Here is a 13,669-nt window from a genome sequence, read left to right as displayed (position 1 = left end):
TGCCAGCATCCAGAATCGCCCTTCCCGTCTGCCCCCTCAAGATTTCTAACAGCACACAGGAGCACTGCTTTAATTGTTTTTATAAAACAGAGCCATAGTGCACATTCTCTTTTGTGTCTGCCTTCTTTCACTCAGCATGATGTTGGCGGGGTTCATACACAGTATTGCATGTAGTAGCATATTGTTCATTCTCACTGCATTACAGTATCCCAGGGTGTGAAAATACCATCATTTACTTAACCAATCCACTACTGGTGGGCATTTGGGTAGTTTTCAGGTTTGAGCTTTTATGAATAGTATTTCTAAGAGTATCCAAGCATGCGTCATATGCATTTCTGCTCAGTGTGTAATAGTGGAATTGCTAGGTCACTAGGTATGTGTTTTCTCAGCTTTAGTGAATAGATATGGCCACTTAGTTTTTCAAAGTAGCTGAATTAATTTACATTCCCACCAGCAATGTGTGTGAGTTCCATTGCTCCACACTCCACAATTATTCAGTTTACCCATTCTGGTAAATGAGTTAAACAGCAAACAGAATACTGGTAGAATAACCAAAGCAGTAATTTTTCTCTAAGTAATCAAGACTCTATCTAAAATATTTTATAAAGCAAAACAATCTAAAATTCCAAAACTGCTCTTAAAATAACTTATGTGATTAATCAGATCACCCTGAGTTGATGGTGTGGCTGTATTTGCCAAAGATGTCTAATATTATGAATCACCTGGGATGGTTGCTGTAAGTACCCATACAGATTTTCAGACAATCCACCTGTCCTCCTGAAGGAGAATCTCTTTGTAGAGGCCTGGAAATCTTTTCAGAAGAACCCCTCAGAGATTCTTATTGTCAGGCAAGTATGGAAAACACTGCTATAGGGGAATCTTTTGACATTAACTGTTTTAAATTACTACTTTGGGGATTTCTTTGGAAAGTCCCAGCCCCAGAAACTTTCTGCATGTTGTCAAGTTTCTATAATAACTTGAGGCAAATATTTTAATAGTTGGATAAACTGAGGCCAAAGTGCCTTGCCCTAGGTCCTTTAGTAATATCAAAACTATTAGAGAGGGTTATATTTGATAGACAGCATTATTGATAGTTCCAGTCTTCAAAAGAAACCAGTTTTTCCTACTAACTATGCTACAAAAAAAGAGAATTTGTAGTTTGAAAGGATTGCACAATATTATATAGGAGGCAGAACATGAAAAGTGGTTCAATAAAACCTGGTTTCAAATTTAAGTGCAACTAATGCCTATAGAACTCGAAGTCAAAGTATCCTTTCTATCCTGCTTTCTTCTCTGTAAAATGGAGACATCAGTTGTCTTTACTGTTGTTGGCAGCACAAAATAAAGACAAATAAAAGATGAATTACACAGTAGGAAATTAATAAAGTCATTGTTTTCTTTTGTAATATCATTTTCCATTCTCTTTTGTAATTGCTCATCTATGAGCTTAACTAAGGGAATGTTTTGTAAAATTTTCTAATTACCTATATATTGCAATTCAGCTTTTATAAGAGAGGTGAATAATTAAAGGAAAGAAAGGAAGAAAGAAAGAAAGAAAGAAAGAAAGAAAGAAAGAAAGAAAGAAAGAAAGGAAGGAAGGAAGGAAGGAAGGAAGGAAGGAAGGAAGGAAGGAAGGAAGGAAGGAAGGAAGGAAGGAAGGAAGAAACTGTTTAATTCCACATTTTCCTTTACTTTCATCTCTGTTGATGGAAACTGTCAGTCCTATAACTTATGGCTGAAAATGATTACAAACAATAATTTGGAAAAATGTAGTAACAAGGAATAACTTGAGGTAATAGAAAACTATAATTTTAAAATAAAGTTGAACTCTTCCAAAACTAGAGTACATTGCTAAGGGCTATATACAAATGACTTTAAAAAATAGAACTAAAACCACTTGAAGAAAGCCAACATTTCAATTTAGTCTTTTAGATGACTTTCTAACATCAACATATTAAGTAGTCAAATGGCATTTATTCTGATGATCAAAATGCTTCCAGAATCACATTTTATTTGCAAGAATGCCTGTGAAAACAAAACCGCTTTCATAAAAATAGATCTAATTCTATGTACTGAAAAGAAGCCTACCATATTTGGCCTATATGGCTATGAAAGGCCCATTTAACACTATCTGCCAATTACTACATATAAAAAGTAATTAAGAAGGTTTACATTATAAGAAGCCTCCTTCAGTTCTGTGTGGTTTGGTCCTTCTAATCTTAAAGCCGGGGAAAACTCTGGAAAACATTAGCACTTATTTTAGGAAATAGAATAAACTTCTATTTAGAAGAAAATTTGTAAATAGTAATTTAATGTCATATGTGTATTAAAATTCATCATAAATATTGAGCGTAAGAAAGCTATAATTAACAAATATTCAGGTCAATGATATAAATCTGGGGCAAATCCTTCAACTATTACCTTGTGCCTCAGTTTATTTCTAAGTCAAAAGTGGGTAATGCCACTACATACTTCATAGGGCTGCTGTGAATCTAGATGGGAAATGCTTAGAAGAGTGCTTGGTGCCATACATGCTATGTGGGCACTGAGCGGTTGTTACTAGAGCAGTCCTAGTAGCATTGAACAGGACAGAACTTACGGGGCACTGTCACACCATAGTGCTGTGTATCACTGATCAGCAGCTTTCGTTTCAGTTCATTCAAACCTACACCTACAGGACCTGAAAAACAGAATAATATAAATTCATTACTAAACAAAATAGCATGTAAACATTTCTGCTTAACACACATCCATAGGACATAGAATGTGGTTCTTCTTTACATGCATCCCAAATAAAGAGCTTATCTTTAGTTGAGTTGTACATAAGAAAAAGCTAGTTGTTTTGTTGCTATTTTTTACTTTGAAGATTGTATTCCCCACCTTTCCATTAAAAGATTAGAAATATTTGTTTTAAATGAAACATATGCAAGAATATCTGAGTATATTACCCAGTAATGGTATCCAGAAGAGACTGAAAAATAATACGTTCACCTAAAAAAACCCAGAATTTTTCAAACTATTATCTACCATCTTGATAGTGATAATTTCAATTTTTAATGTCTTTAGATCTAATTAAATAAAATCTTTGAATCTTAATTTTATTTTAGATGCAAATCTAATGATGCATTTTAAAGTTGCAAAACTATCAGCCGCATTTACATTTGTCAAGATCTTCTCCTACACTATGTATTTTCAGTTGGTCCTTAAACATTTGGAAACTTGTGTAGAGCTTACATATTTAAATCAATCAATGCATACTACTAAACACCTATAATGGACCAGGTATTTAGTAAATGCTGTGGAGAATCAAAGATGATAAAAGAATTGTTTTCTTTTTTTTTTTTTAAATCCTCACCTGAGGATATTTTCCCATTGATTTTTAGAGAGAGTGGACGAGAGAAGGAAAGACAAAGAGGCGTATGGATGTGAGAGAAACACATAAATTGGTTGCCTCCTGAACAAGCCCGACCAGGGCCAGGGCCAGGGAGGAGCCTGAAACTAAGGTATGTGTCGTTGACTGGAATTGAACCCAGGACCCTTCGGTCTATAGGCCAATGCTCTATCCACTGAGCCAAACCAGCTAGGGCAGGGGTGGGCAACCCCTGGCATGCGTGCCAAACATGGCACGCCAGTAACTTTTGCTGGCATGCGAAACCCTCTCTTATAATCTTCCATTTACAATCTTTTTCTTAATATCGACTTTTTTATTTTTCAGATAAATTCAGTGTAGGTGCATCTTAGATAAATAAATAATTTTACATAACAAGTTATCTTAAAGACCATAGACATGGATTGATGAGAGAGGGTAAGATCAATTTCTATGCCTCTGCCTTAACTCCCTGCCTTCCTAGATCCGACCAGTATTTTGGTTTCATCCATATATGCTTGTGAATCTTTGTTCTCAGTGATGAATTTTGTTAAGTCTCGTAATAGGAGTACCTGATGGATGAAAGTAGTAGCTCGTGCATATCTCTGAAGGTCACGAAATATAAACCTGATGTAAAATCTCTGTCATCAGTGATGCAGCAGCAAAAGTCCCACTGATAATATCAAACGAAGTCATAAAGTTTTCTGTTGGACTATCAGTGTACATATATCCATTAAAAAATAAATGTATTTTTCATCATCATATACTGTGTTTTTGTCACTCGAATGAATTTTATTATTTCTTCAAGGTTCTTCACATATGTACACCTTAAGAGATATAAAGTAGGCGTAACATGTTCTCAAAAAATTAGGGTTGGCACGCAGAATTTTGAGTCAGAGATTTTGCTGGTTTTGGCACGCACTCACAAAAAGGTTGCCCACCCCTGAGCTAGGGCAAAACTGTTTTCAAAGAAAGAAACTGAGTTAAAGGAGTAACAGGAAATTATTAAGAAAGAGACTAGGGCCCAAAACAAAGAGCAGCTTCAAATCTGAGTCAGATCAAAAGTTAGAAGAGCACAAGCCCCAAATGGCCAGCTTCTCACAACTCTGTCATGAGGGTCTATTTAATGATAGCATCTTGTATTGGGCAGAATACAAGCTGTAGAGCCAGATTTCCCTGAGTCAGATTCCCACCTTTGTTATTTCCTTACCTGGTGGTACTGAATGTTGTGATCTGAATGTGTGTGTCATCCTCCAAATTCACAGGTGGAATCCTAACGCTCAATGTGATGGTGCATAAAGGTTGGGTCTTAGGAGGTGATTAAGTCATGAGGGTAGAGCCCTCATGAATGGGATTAGTGCTCTTATAAAAGAGATGTCACAGAGCTCCCTAGCTCCTTCAGCCATGGTGAAAAAATGAGATATTTGTACCTGGATGAGGGCCACCCCACCATGCTGGCACCCTGATCTCCAGAACTGAAAAATAAATCTGTGGTATGTTGTTATAGAAGCTGTAACGAACTGAGACAATGGACAAGTAAAAGTCTTTGAGCCTGATCAGACTTCATTCTAATTCTAAAAGTAACTATGCTCCCTTTCTGGGAGGGATAAATGAAAAATTATGTATAGAATAAGGTTTCATGCCAGATAATGAAGAACATATATGTGCCAGAGAAGATGAAGGTAGGTATTCCAGGTAGAGGGAAAAGTGTGAGCAATGATAAAGAGGCTAGAGTTGGGGACTGTGCCTTGTTAGCTCTAATGCTATTTGTAGGCACCCTCCCCCTGTATCAAAGAATGCCCTCTGATGGCCATCCACTACCACCTTCTATCTTTCCATAAATTGTTGTCAAATACCCATTCTCTGACAACTTCCCCTTCTTCTTGTCTAAAACAGCACTTCTCAATTCTCTCTTCTCATAGTAAATGCTCTGCAATATCCCATTTGTAACCTAAATGGACTTCACAGCTAATAACTTACAAGTACATATAATTCCTCCCTCCAAATTAATATAATTCCCTAACTGTAATAGATGAAAGATAAAAAGGTAATTTATGACAAAAAACATCTGTATTTCAATATGTAAATGTTCAGGCACAACTGTACAGAAAACATAGTGAAGTCAGATGTTTGTACCTACTTATCCTATTTAATAAAAGAGAAACATGGTAATTGGCGTACGGCCGCTACCCTTCCCATTGGCTAATCAGCGAGATACGCAAATTAACTGCCAGCCAAGATGGCGGCCGGCAGCCAGGAAACTTGAAACTAACATGAGGCATGCTTGCTTCAGTGAGGGAGGAAACCAACGTTCCCTGCCTGCTTTGCCGGCCTCTGAGCCTGTAGTTTAAGAAACATTGTAACAAATATAAAAGCTAAACAAAACCCCAGAAACCTGCTTTCAGCGAGCCAGGAATCTCAGAGCTGGAGTTATACATTGTTTTAATTACAGAACTGAAACAAACCAGATACCTCCTTTTAGCGGCAGAGGCCTCAGAGCTGGAGCCAGAGCTAAAGCTAGCCCAGAATAAAAAAGAAAAAGAAAAAAAGGAGCAGTTGGGAGCTTCAGTCAGCCTGAAAACAGCCCTCAGACCCTCACCCAGACTGGCCAGGCACCCCAGTGGGGACCCCCACCCTGTAGGGTGTGTGACTAGCTGCAAACAGCCATCATCCCCTCACCCAGGCTGACCAGGCACCCCAGTGGGGACCCCCACCCTGAAGGGTGTGTGACCAGCTGCAAACAGCCATCATCCCCTCACCCAGGCTGACCAGGCACCCCAGTGGGGACCCCTACCCTGAAGGGTGTGTGACCAGCTGCAAACAGCCATCATCCCCTCACCCAGGCTGGCCAGGCACCCCAGTGGGGACCCCCACCCTGATCCAGGACACCCTTCAGGGCAAACCAGCCAGACCCACCCATGCACCAGGCCTCTATCCTATATAGTAAAAGGGTAATATGCCTCCCAGCACCGAGATCAGCGGAGCCGAGAGGCCTCCCGGCACTGGAATCAGCATGACAGGGGGAGCGCCCAAACCCCGATTGCCCTGCGGCTCTGTGTGTGACAGGGGGCGGGGCCACAACCTCCCAATCCGCCCTGCTCTGTTGGTGACAGGGGAAGGCGCCCCAACCCCCTGATCAACCCTGCTCTGTGCCTGATGGGGGGAGCTCCCCAACCCCCTGATCACCCTGCGGCTCTGTGTGTGACAGGGTGCGGCGCCCCAACCCCCTTCCCCCCACAGGCCCTGCTGTATGTGACGGGGTAGAGCCATAACCTCCCTATCGGCCCTGCCCTGAGTGTGAGAGTGGCGGCGCCCCAACCACCTGATCAGCCCTGCTCTGTGGGTGATAGAGGGCAGCGCCCCAACCCCCCACCCCCCACGGGCCCTGCTCTGTGTGTGATGGGGTAGAGCCATAACCTCCCTATCGGGCCTGCTCTGAGTATGAGAGTGGCGGCGCCCCAACCCCCTGATCGGCCCTGCTCTGTGGGTGATAGAGGGTGGTGCCCCAAACCCCTGATCCGCCCTGCCCTGAGTGTGACAGGGGGCGGTGCCCCAACTCCCCTATCGGCCCTACTCTGTGAGTGACAGGGTATGGAGCCCCAACCCCCCTCATGGGCCCTGCTCTGTGTGTGACAGGGGGCAGTGCCCCAACCCCCTGATTGGCCCTGCTCTGTGCATGACAGGGTACAGAGCCCCAACCCCCATGATGGGCCCTGCTCTGTGCGTGACAGGGGGTGGCGCTGCAACCTCCCCATCGACCCTGCCTTGAGTGTGACGGGGCGGTGCCCCAACCCCCCAATCGGCCCTACCCTGAGCGTGACTGAGGGTGGCATCGCAACCTCCCAATCTTCCCTGCTCTGTGCATGACAGGGGGCGGCGCCCCAACTCCCCAATTGGCCCTGCTCTGAGCCCGACCAGGGGCTGCACCTAGGGATTGGGCCTGCCCTCTGCCACCCGGGAGCAGGCCTAAGCCAGCAGGTCGTTATATCCCGAGGGGTCCCAGACTGCGAGAGGGCACAGGCCTGGCTGGGGGACCCCCCCTCCCCCCGAGTGCACAAATTTTTGTGCACCGGGCCTCTAGTCCTATATAATAAAAGCCTAATATGCTAAGTGTTCAGTCGTCTGGTTGTCGTTCAACCAATCAAAGAGTAATATGCTAATGATATGCTAAGGCCCCTCAACTGCTCGCTATGACGTGCACTGCCCCCTGGTAGTCAATCTGTCGACCAGTTGCTATGATGTGCAATATACAGAAGTCAAATCAAGACTGGTAGGAGGGGCAGACACATAGAATGGGCTGGTCCCACACCTACTTGTGGCAGTAAAAAATCAGGAGGACATCTCACCTGCAGACATTCTCCCCACCCACCCCCCCACCCCCGAGGGACCAGGGGTCCCAGCCACACACTAGGCTCCCCAGCCCAGGGTTCCAATGCCAGAAAGAAAAGTCCCATAACTTTTGGCTTAAAAATCAATGTGGATTATGGCTGAGAGACAGAGGGCTGCTGGAGTCCCAGGTGTTCCTCTTAAAGGGCCCACGCACTGACTTCCTCAGACTCACTTGCTCTGAGCTCCAATGCTGGGACAGCAGCTCCAAAGGCACCAGGGACATAGGGGGGAGGAACAGAATTGTCTGGCTTTGGGGCAAGGGCTGGAGGGGCAGCTCTCTCCCAGACAGAAGGGCTGGCAGAAGCCACCATTCCTTTGTTGAGCCCTCCGATCCAGCTTGCCGTTTCTGAGTTTCCATCAACTTGGCTAACATGGTTTGCCCTACTCCAGTGATTTCCCATCCAGCATTCAAACCCACTGGAGGTGCTTCCAGTGACGTTTCCATATGAATGGCCTGTCTTGGCTCATGCTGCAGACTTTCCTAGAGCCTCTCAAAGGCTCACAAACCCAAACAAGCAGCATCTGGCCTTGGCATGCCCTATAACTCTGGCTAAGCATCCCCAAGCCTGGCATTGAGGCAGCCACCTCAATTTGTAGCTTAGCCTCTACCAGGCACCTCCAAGCCCAGCCAGTGGCACCCATCTCCAGATCACTTTACAGCTCACACCAAGTGGTCCTGGGTAGGGCACCGGCAGCGACTGACCTAGGCCTGCACCACGGCCCTCCCAAGAGGCCTCAGCACCCTGGTGGCCAGCTTCAGACCACACCAGCGCAGCAGCCAACCACCTCCAGAAACAATATTACCAAAGGGCAGACTCAGCAGGCACCAGAGCCCTGCTAAAGTGAATCCTGCTCCATAGGGTGGCCCCTGCAGAAAAGCTCCTCCACCATAGTCACTGACAGTTCTCACAACCAATGAGTCTGAGGGTCAATCCCTCCCATTGGTACCAACAGCATCATGGCTCAACTACAACAGGAGGCTACAAACAACTCACACCAGGGATACACCTGGACTACTTGGCTCAGGTGACCTAGACACTATGCCAAAAGATCCCACAGGATACACACCACATTAGGCTGCTCTACAAGACTGGGAGACATAGCAGCTCTACCTAATATATATTACCAAAAAAAAAAAACAAAAAAAAAACCACAACACAGGGAGGTAGCAAAAAGAGAAGACAAAGAAATACACCCCATGAAAAAGAACAGAAAAAAAATCCAGAAAAGAGCTAAACAAAACGCAGACAAGCAGTCTCCCAGATGTGGAGTTCAAAGCCCTGGTAACCAGGATGATCAGTGGTCTCAGCGAGAACCTAAAGAGATAGGACACATAAAAATGGAGATAGAAAACAACAACAAAAAAAGAACCAGTCAGAAAAATGAAGAATACAATAACTGAAATGAAGAATACATTACTAGGAGTTAATAGTAGAATAGAGGAATCAGAGGACTGAATCAGCAATTTGAAAGATAAGGTAGCAGAAAATACAAAATCAGAACAGCAAGAAAAAAGAATAAAAAAAAATGAGGATAGTTTAAGGGGCCTCTGGGACAACATCAAGTGTACCAATATTTGCATCACAGGGGCACCAGAAGGAGAACAGAAAGAGGAAAGAATGGGAAACCTATTTGAACAAATAATAATGGAACTCTTCCCTAAAATGGCAAAGGAAATAGACATATAAGTCCAGGAAGCGCAGACAGTCCCAAACGAGATGAATAAAAAAAGACCCACACCAAGACATATCAAATGCAAAAAGTTAAAGGCAAAGAGAGAATCTTAAAAGCAGCAAGAAAAAAGCAGTTAGTTATCTACAAGGGAGCACCAATATGACTGTAAGTTGATTTCTCAGGGATATTTTGAAGGCCAGAAGTGACTGGCATGAAATATTCAAAGTGTGAAAAGCAAGGACATACAACCAAGATTACCTTACCCAACAAAGCTACCATTTAGAATCAAAGGATAAATAAAGAGCTTCCCAGACCAGAAAAAGCTAAAGGACTCATCACCACCAAACCAGTATTACAATAAATGTTAAAGGGACTTAAGCACAAGGAGATAAAAATATAAATAATAAGATGGCAATAAATACACATGTATCAAAAATTACTTAAGCCTGACCAGTGTGGCTCAGTGGTTGAGTGTCGACCCATGCAACAAGAGGTCACCAGTTCGATTCTTGATCAGGATACATTCTTGGGTTGCAGGCTTGATCTGCAGGAGAGGACATGCAGGAGGCCATTGACTGATGTTTCTCTCTCATTTATGTTTGTATCTCTCTCTCTCCCTTTCCTTCCTCTCTCTAAATATCAATAAAAACATATTAAAAATTACTTTAAATGTAAATAGACTACATGCTCCAATCAAAAGATACTGGGTGGCTGAATCGGTAAGAAAACAAGACCCTACAAATGCTGCCTATAGGAGACTCACTTCAGATTAATAGACACACAGAGACTGAAAGCAAAGAAATGAAAAACGATATTTCATGGATGTGGGAAAAATGCTGGGGTAGCAATACTTATAGACAAACAGACTTTAAAACAAAGGCTATAACAAGAGACAAAGGAGACCTGGCCCTTCTACTTCTGGGTATTTGTCCAAAGAAACTCAAAACACTAATTCAAAAACATATATGCATCCATATGTTCATTAGAGCATTGTTTATAGTTGCCAAGATAGGAAAGCAACTTAAGTCTTCATCAATGGATGAGTGGATAGACATAAAGTGGTACATATATACAACAGAATATAACTCAGCCATAAAAAGAATGAGATTTTGCCCTCTGCAACAATAGGGATGGACGTAGTGGGTATTATGCTAATCGAAATGTCAGACAGAGAAAGGCAAATACCACTTGATTTAACTTATATATGGAATCTAAAAAACAAACAAACAAGACAGAAACAAATTCACAGACACAGAGAACAACTGATGGTTGCCAGATGGGATGGGAATCGGGAAATCGGTGAAAAGGGGGGAGGGATTAAGAAGTACAAATTGACAGCTATGAAAATAATCATGGGCACATAAAATACAGCATAGGGAATGTAGTCAATATTATAATAACTATGTATGGTGTCAGATGGTTACTAGATTTATCAAGGTGATCACTTAGTAAGTTTTACAAATGTCTAATCACTATATTGTATACCTGAAACTAATAAAATCTTGTAGGTCAAGTGTAATTAAAAAATATTTTTTTTTTTAAAAAAAGAAAGCACAGGAAAATGAAAGCTCAAAGATACAGGTAAACATTAGAATAAGACTAGCAATTGTACAGAAATCACAGGTAAGACTTAGTGGAATATGATAAGGACACAGCCTGAATTGAGAAAGGGATAACATATCAAGGATATAGAAGTGAATAAAATCATTCTTTTGCAAATGACCTGCACTTTACATCTAAGTTCAGTGTAACAATAGTCCCCTGCTCCTCTCCAGGGACTGGACAGTGCTAGTCTGTCACAGAAGGCACACCTCGTATTTTGCAACCCCACCATATGTTGAGTCATCAATTCAGTCCCTGAATGTCTAGCACAACGTTTAGAAGTTTTGTGTGACACAGGTCATATTTTTATACTGCAGAAATGTGAAGTTTACATCCCTGACCCCCTCAGCCATTTTGACATTTAAAAATAATCCTCAAAAATGTCCTTTTTGATCACTGTTAGGCAGTACTTCGCTGTCAAGAACCACTGATCTAAGACTTAAGCACCTGGCCATTGTCATTCTCTGCACCTCACTCTGACAACAATTTTGGTTAACCTCAATAACCCCATGAACACCCTCTGAAACACTAACATCTTACTTCCCTGATCCCTGATCTCTAGAGACCTTTCTCTAGTTCACTTACTGAGAAAACCTTGACTCTGCTATCACTAGGAGATAATTTATTACTAAAATATTAAATTCAACCTTCCCAATATGACTTCAATCTCTGCTCCTTTTATTTATTTATTAAAATATATTTTCATTGATTTATTATGCATCTAGTAGATTCATCTATCTAGACCAGTGGTTCTCAACCTTCCTAATGCCATGACCCTTTAATACAGTTCCTCATGTTGTGGTGACCCCCAATTTCATTGAATTATGTTCAAATTGAACATAATTAAAGCATAGTGATTATTCACAAAAACAATATGTAATTATATATGTGTTTTCCGATGGTCTTAGGCGACCCCTGTGAAAATGTCGTTTGACCCACAAAGGGGTCGCAACCCACAGGTTGAGAACCGCTGATCTAGACCATCCTTTACCCTTCTCCCTATTCATCCACTCTTATGCCTTCTCTTAGAAATTTTTCTTAAATCTTTACCTATATTACTTCTAACTCCTTTCCCTCAGCACTTAAAATTCTCTCCTGCCTTAAAACAACAATAAAAAACACAAAAGTCCCTTAACCTTATGCTCTCCTCTAGCTACTGCTCACTCTTATCTCCACCATCCTGGCCCAAGCTTCTGTCATTTCTTACCAGCATCTCTCATTCTTCCTCCACTGTGTACAGAATCAAATATAAATTCTTTAATAGGTTTATAGAGATTGGATATTTTGAGCTACATTTATATTTCTACTATTCACTCTTGCCACTCCTTCATTACAATGCACACGCCAGCTACATACGATTTCTGCTGCTTCCTGAAATGCGGCAGGTTCTCTTTTGTGTTGGGTCCTCATCACATGCTCCTTTCTTTTGCAAGAACACTCTGTCCTTTCTTCTCCTGTGCTAATTCTTGCTTAAGATTCAGCTTAGGCATCTGAGGGAATCTTCCCTGGAGATTAAATTTGGGTCAGGTACCAAGTCCATGAGTTCCCTGTACTCCCACTCCAAAGTTATTCTCTAACACAGTGGTTCTCAACCTTGGCTGCACATTAGAATCACCTGGGAATCTTTTTAAAATCCTGATTTCTGGGCCTCATCCTCCGGAAATTCTGTTTCTTTGTTATGGTGTGAGGCCACAACATTAGTAACAAAGAAACAGAATTTCCGGAGGATGAGGCCCAGAAATCAGGATTTTAAAAAGATTCCCAGGTGATTCTAATGTGCAGCCAAGATTGAGAACCACTGCTCTAACAGAAATGAGCTCTGTGAAAACAGGTGTCATCTACTTTTTCACCAGTTGTTTCCCTAGCTGGTGAATTGTAGGCACTCATTAGTTTGTTTTATTTATTTAAACTTACTTAGTAATTATGCTGTGATGGAGGTAAAACAATTTGTTGAATGAGCCAAAGAAGACCAAACAAGTGAGAGTTAAAGATAAAAAGCATTTGCAGCCAGAATGCCTAGATACTATGGTTAGTTAGGTAACATACTCAAGGTCACAAAGAGAAGTTGGTGGAGCTCAAATTTGAACTTAGCTCTCTTGATCTTAAAATGAAGAAAAGCAGAGAGGAGGGTGATGAACAGAGATCTGGAATAGTGAGTTTAAGGGAAGGAAGTCTATCTACCTAAACTCAGACAAGGACTGCAATGTAATAGGCCAGGGCTAGGAAACCCTTATAAATATAGTCACGTCAAGGTAAAACTTGAGACTGAGAAGATGAGATCGTAACTGTCTACAAAATGCCAGACACCATTCAGGGGGTATATATTTTATATACTATGAAGGTACAGAAATATTTAATGTACCAAAGCTTACTTTTTAAAATAAATGGAAAACAAATGAGAAAAACAAGAGGTATTACAATGGGGCTATATTCTCTGTACAGATAATACAAACTCAATTAAATATGCTCAAAGAAAAAGATAGAAGCAAACAAAACACTAAAACTTAAATAGAGGGTCCTTGCCTACCTCACCCCCCCCCCCAAACACACACACACACACACACACGAGGCACCCAGGACAAAAAGGCGTGATGTGAATTTACTGTTTCTTCAGTCAGTATCAGCTCTGGAGTGCTT

The 13,669-nt window shown here is 41.8% G+C and overlaps 1 protein-coding gene across 9 annotated transcripts in view; it reads right to left on the bottom strand.

The window, feature by feature from the left end:
* MPP7 (MAGUK p55 scaffold protein 7) overlaps positions 1-13,669 on the bottom strand; it is a 356,856-nt gene that overhangs the window by 15,684 nt on the left and 327,503 nt on the right. For all 9 annotated transcript variants that reach the window (XM_059711505.1, XM_059711486.1, XM_059711523.1 and 6 more), the window contains one exon: positions 2,600-2,680. In XM_059711505.1, coding sequence (XP_059567488.1) covers positions 2,600-2,680 — 81 coding nt within the window. The remainder of the gene's footprint in view (positions 1-2,599; positions 2,681-13,669) is intronic.

This window comes from Myotis daubentonii, chromosome 1 (genome assembly GCF_963259705.1).
Source record: "Myotis daubentonii chromosome 1, mMyoDau2.1, whole genome shotgun sequence".
Taxonomy (NCBI): Eukaryota; Metazoa; Chordata; class Mammalia; order Chiroptera; family Vespertilionidae; genus Myotis; species Myotis daubentonii.
The sequence above is the reverse complement of the archived record's forward strand: the minus strand, read 5'-3'. Positions and strand labels throughout refer to the sequence as shown.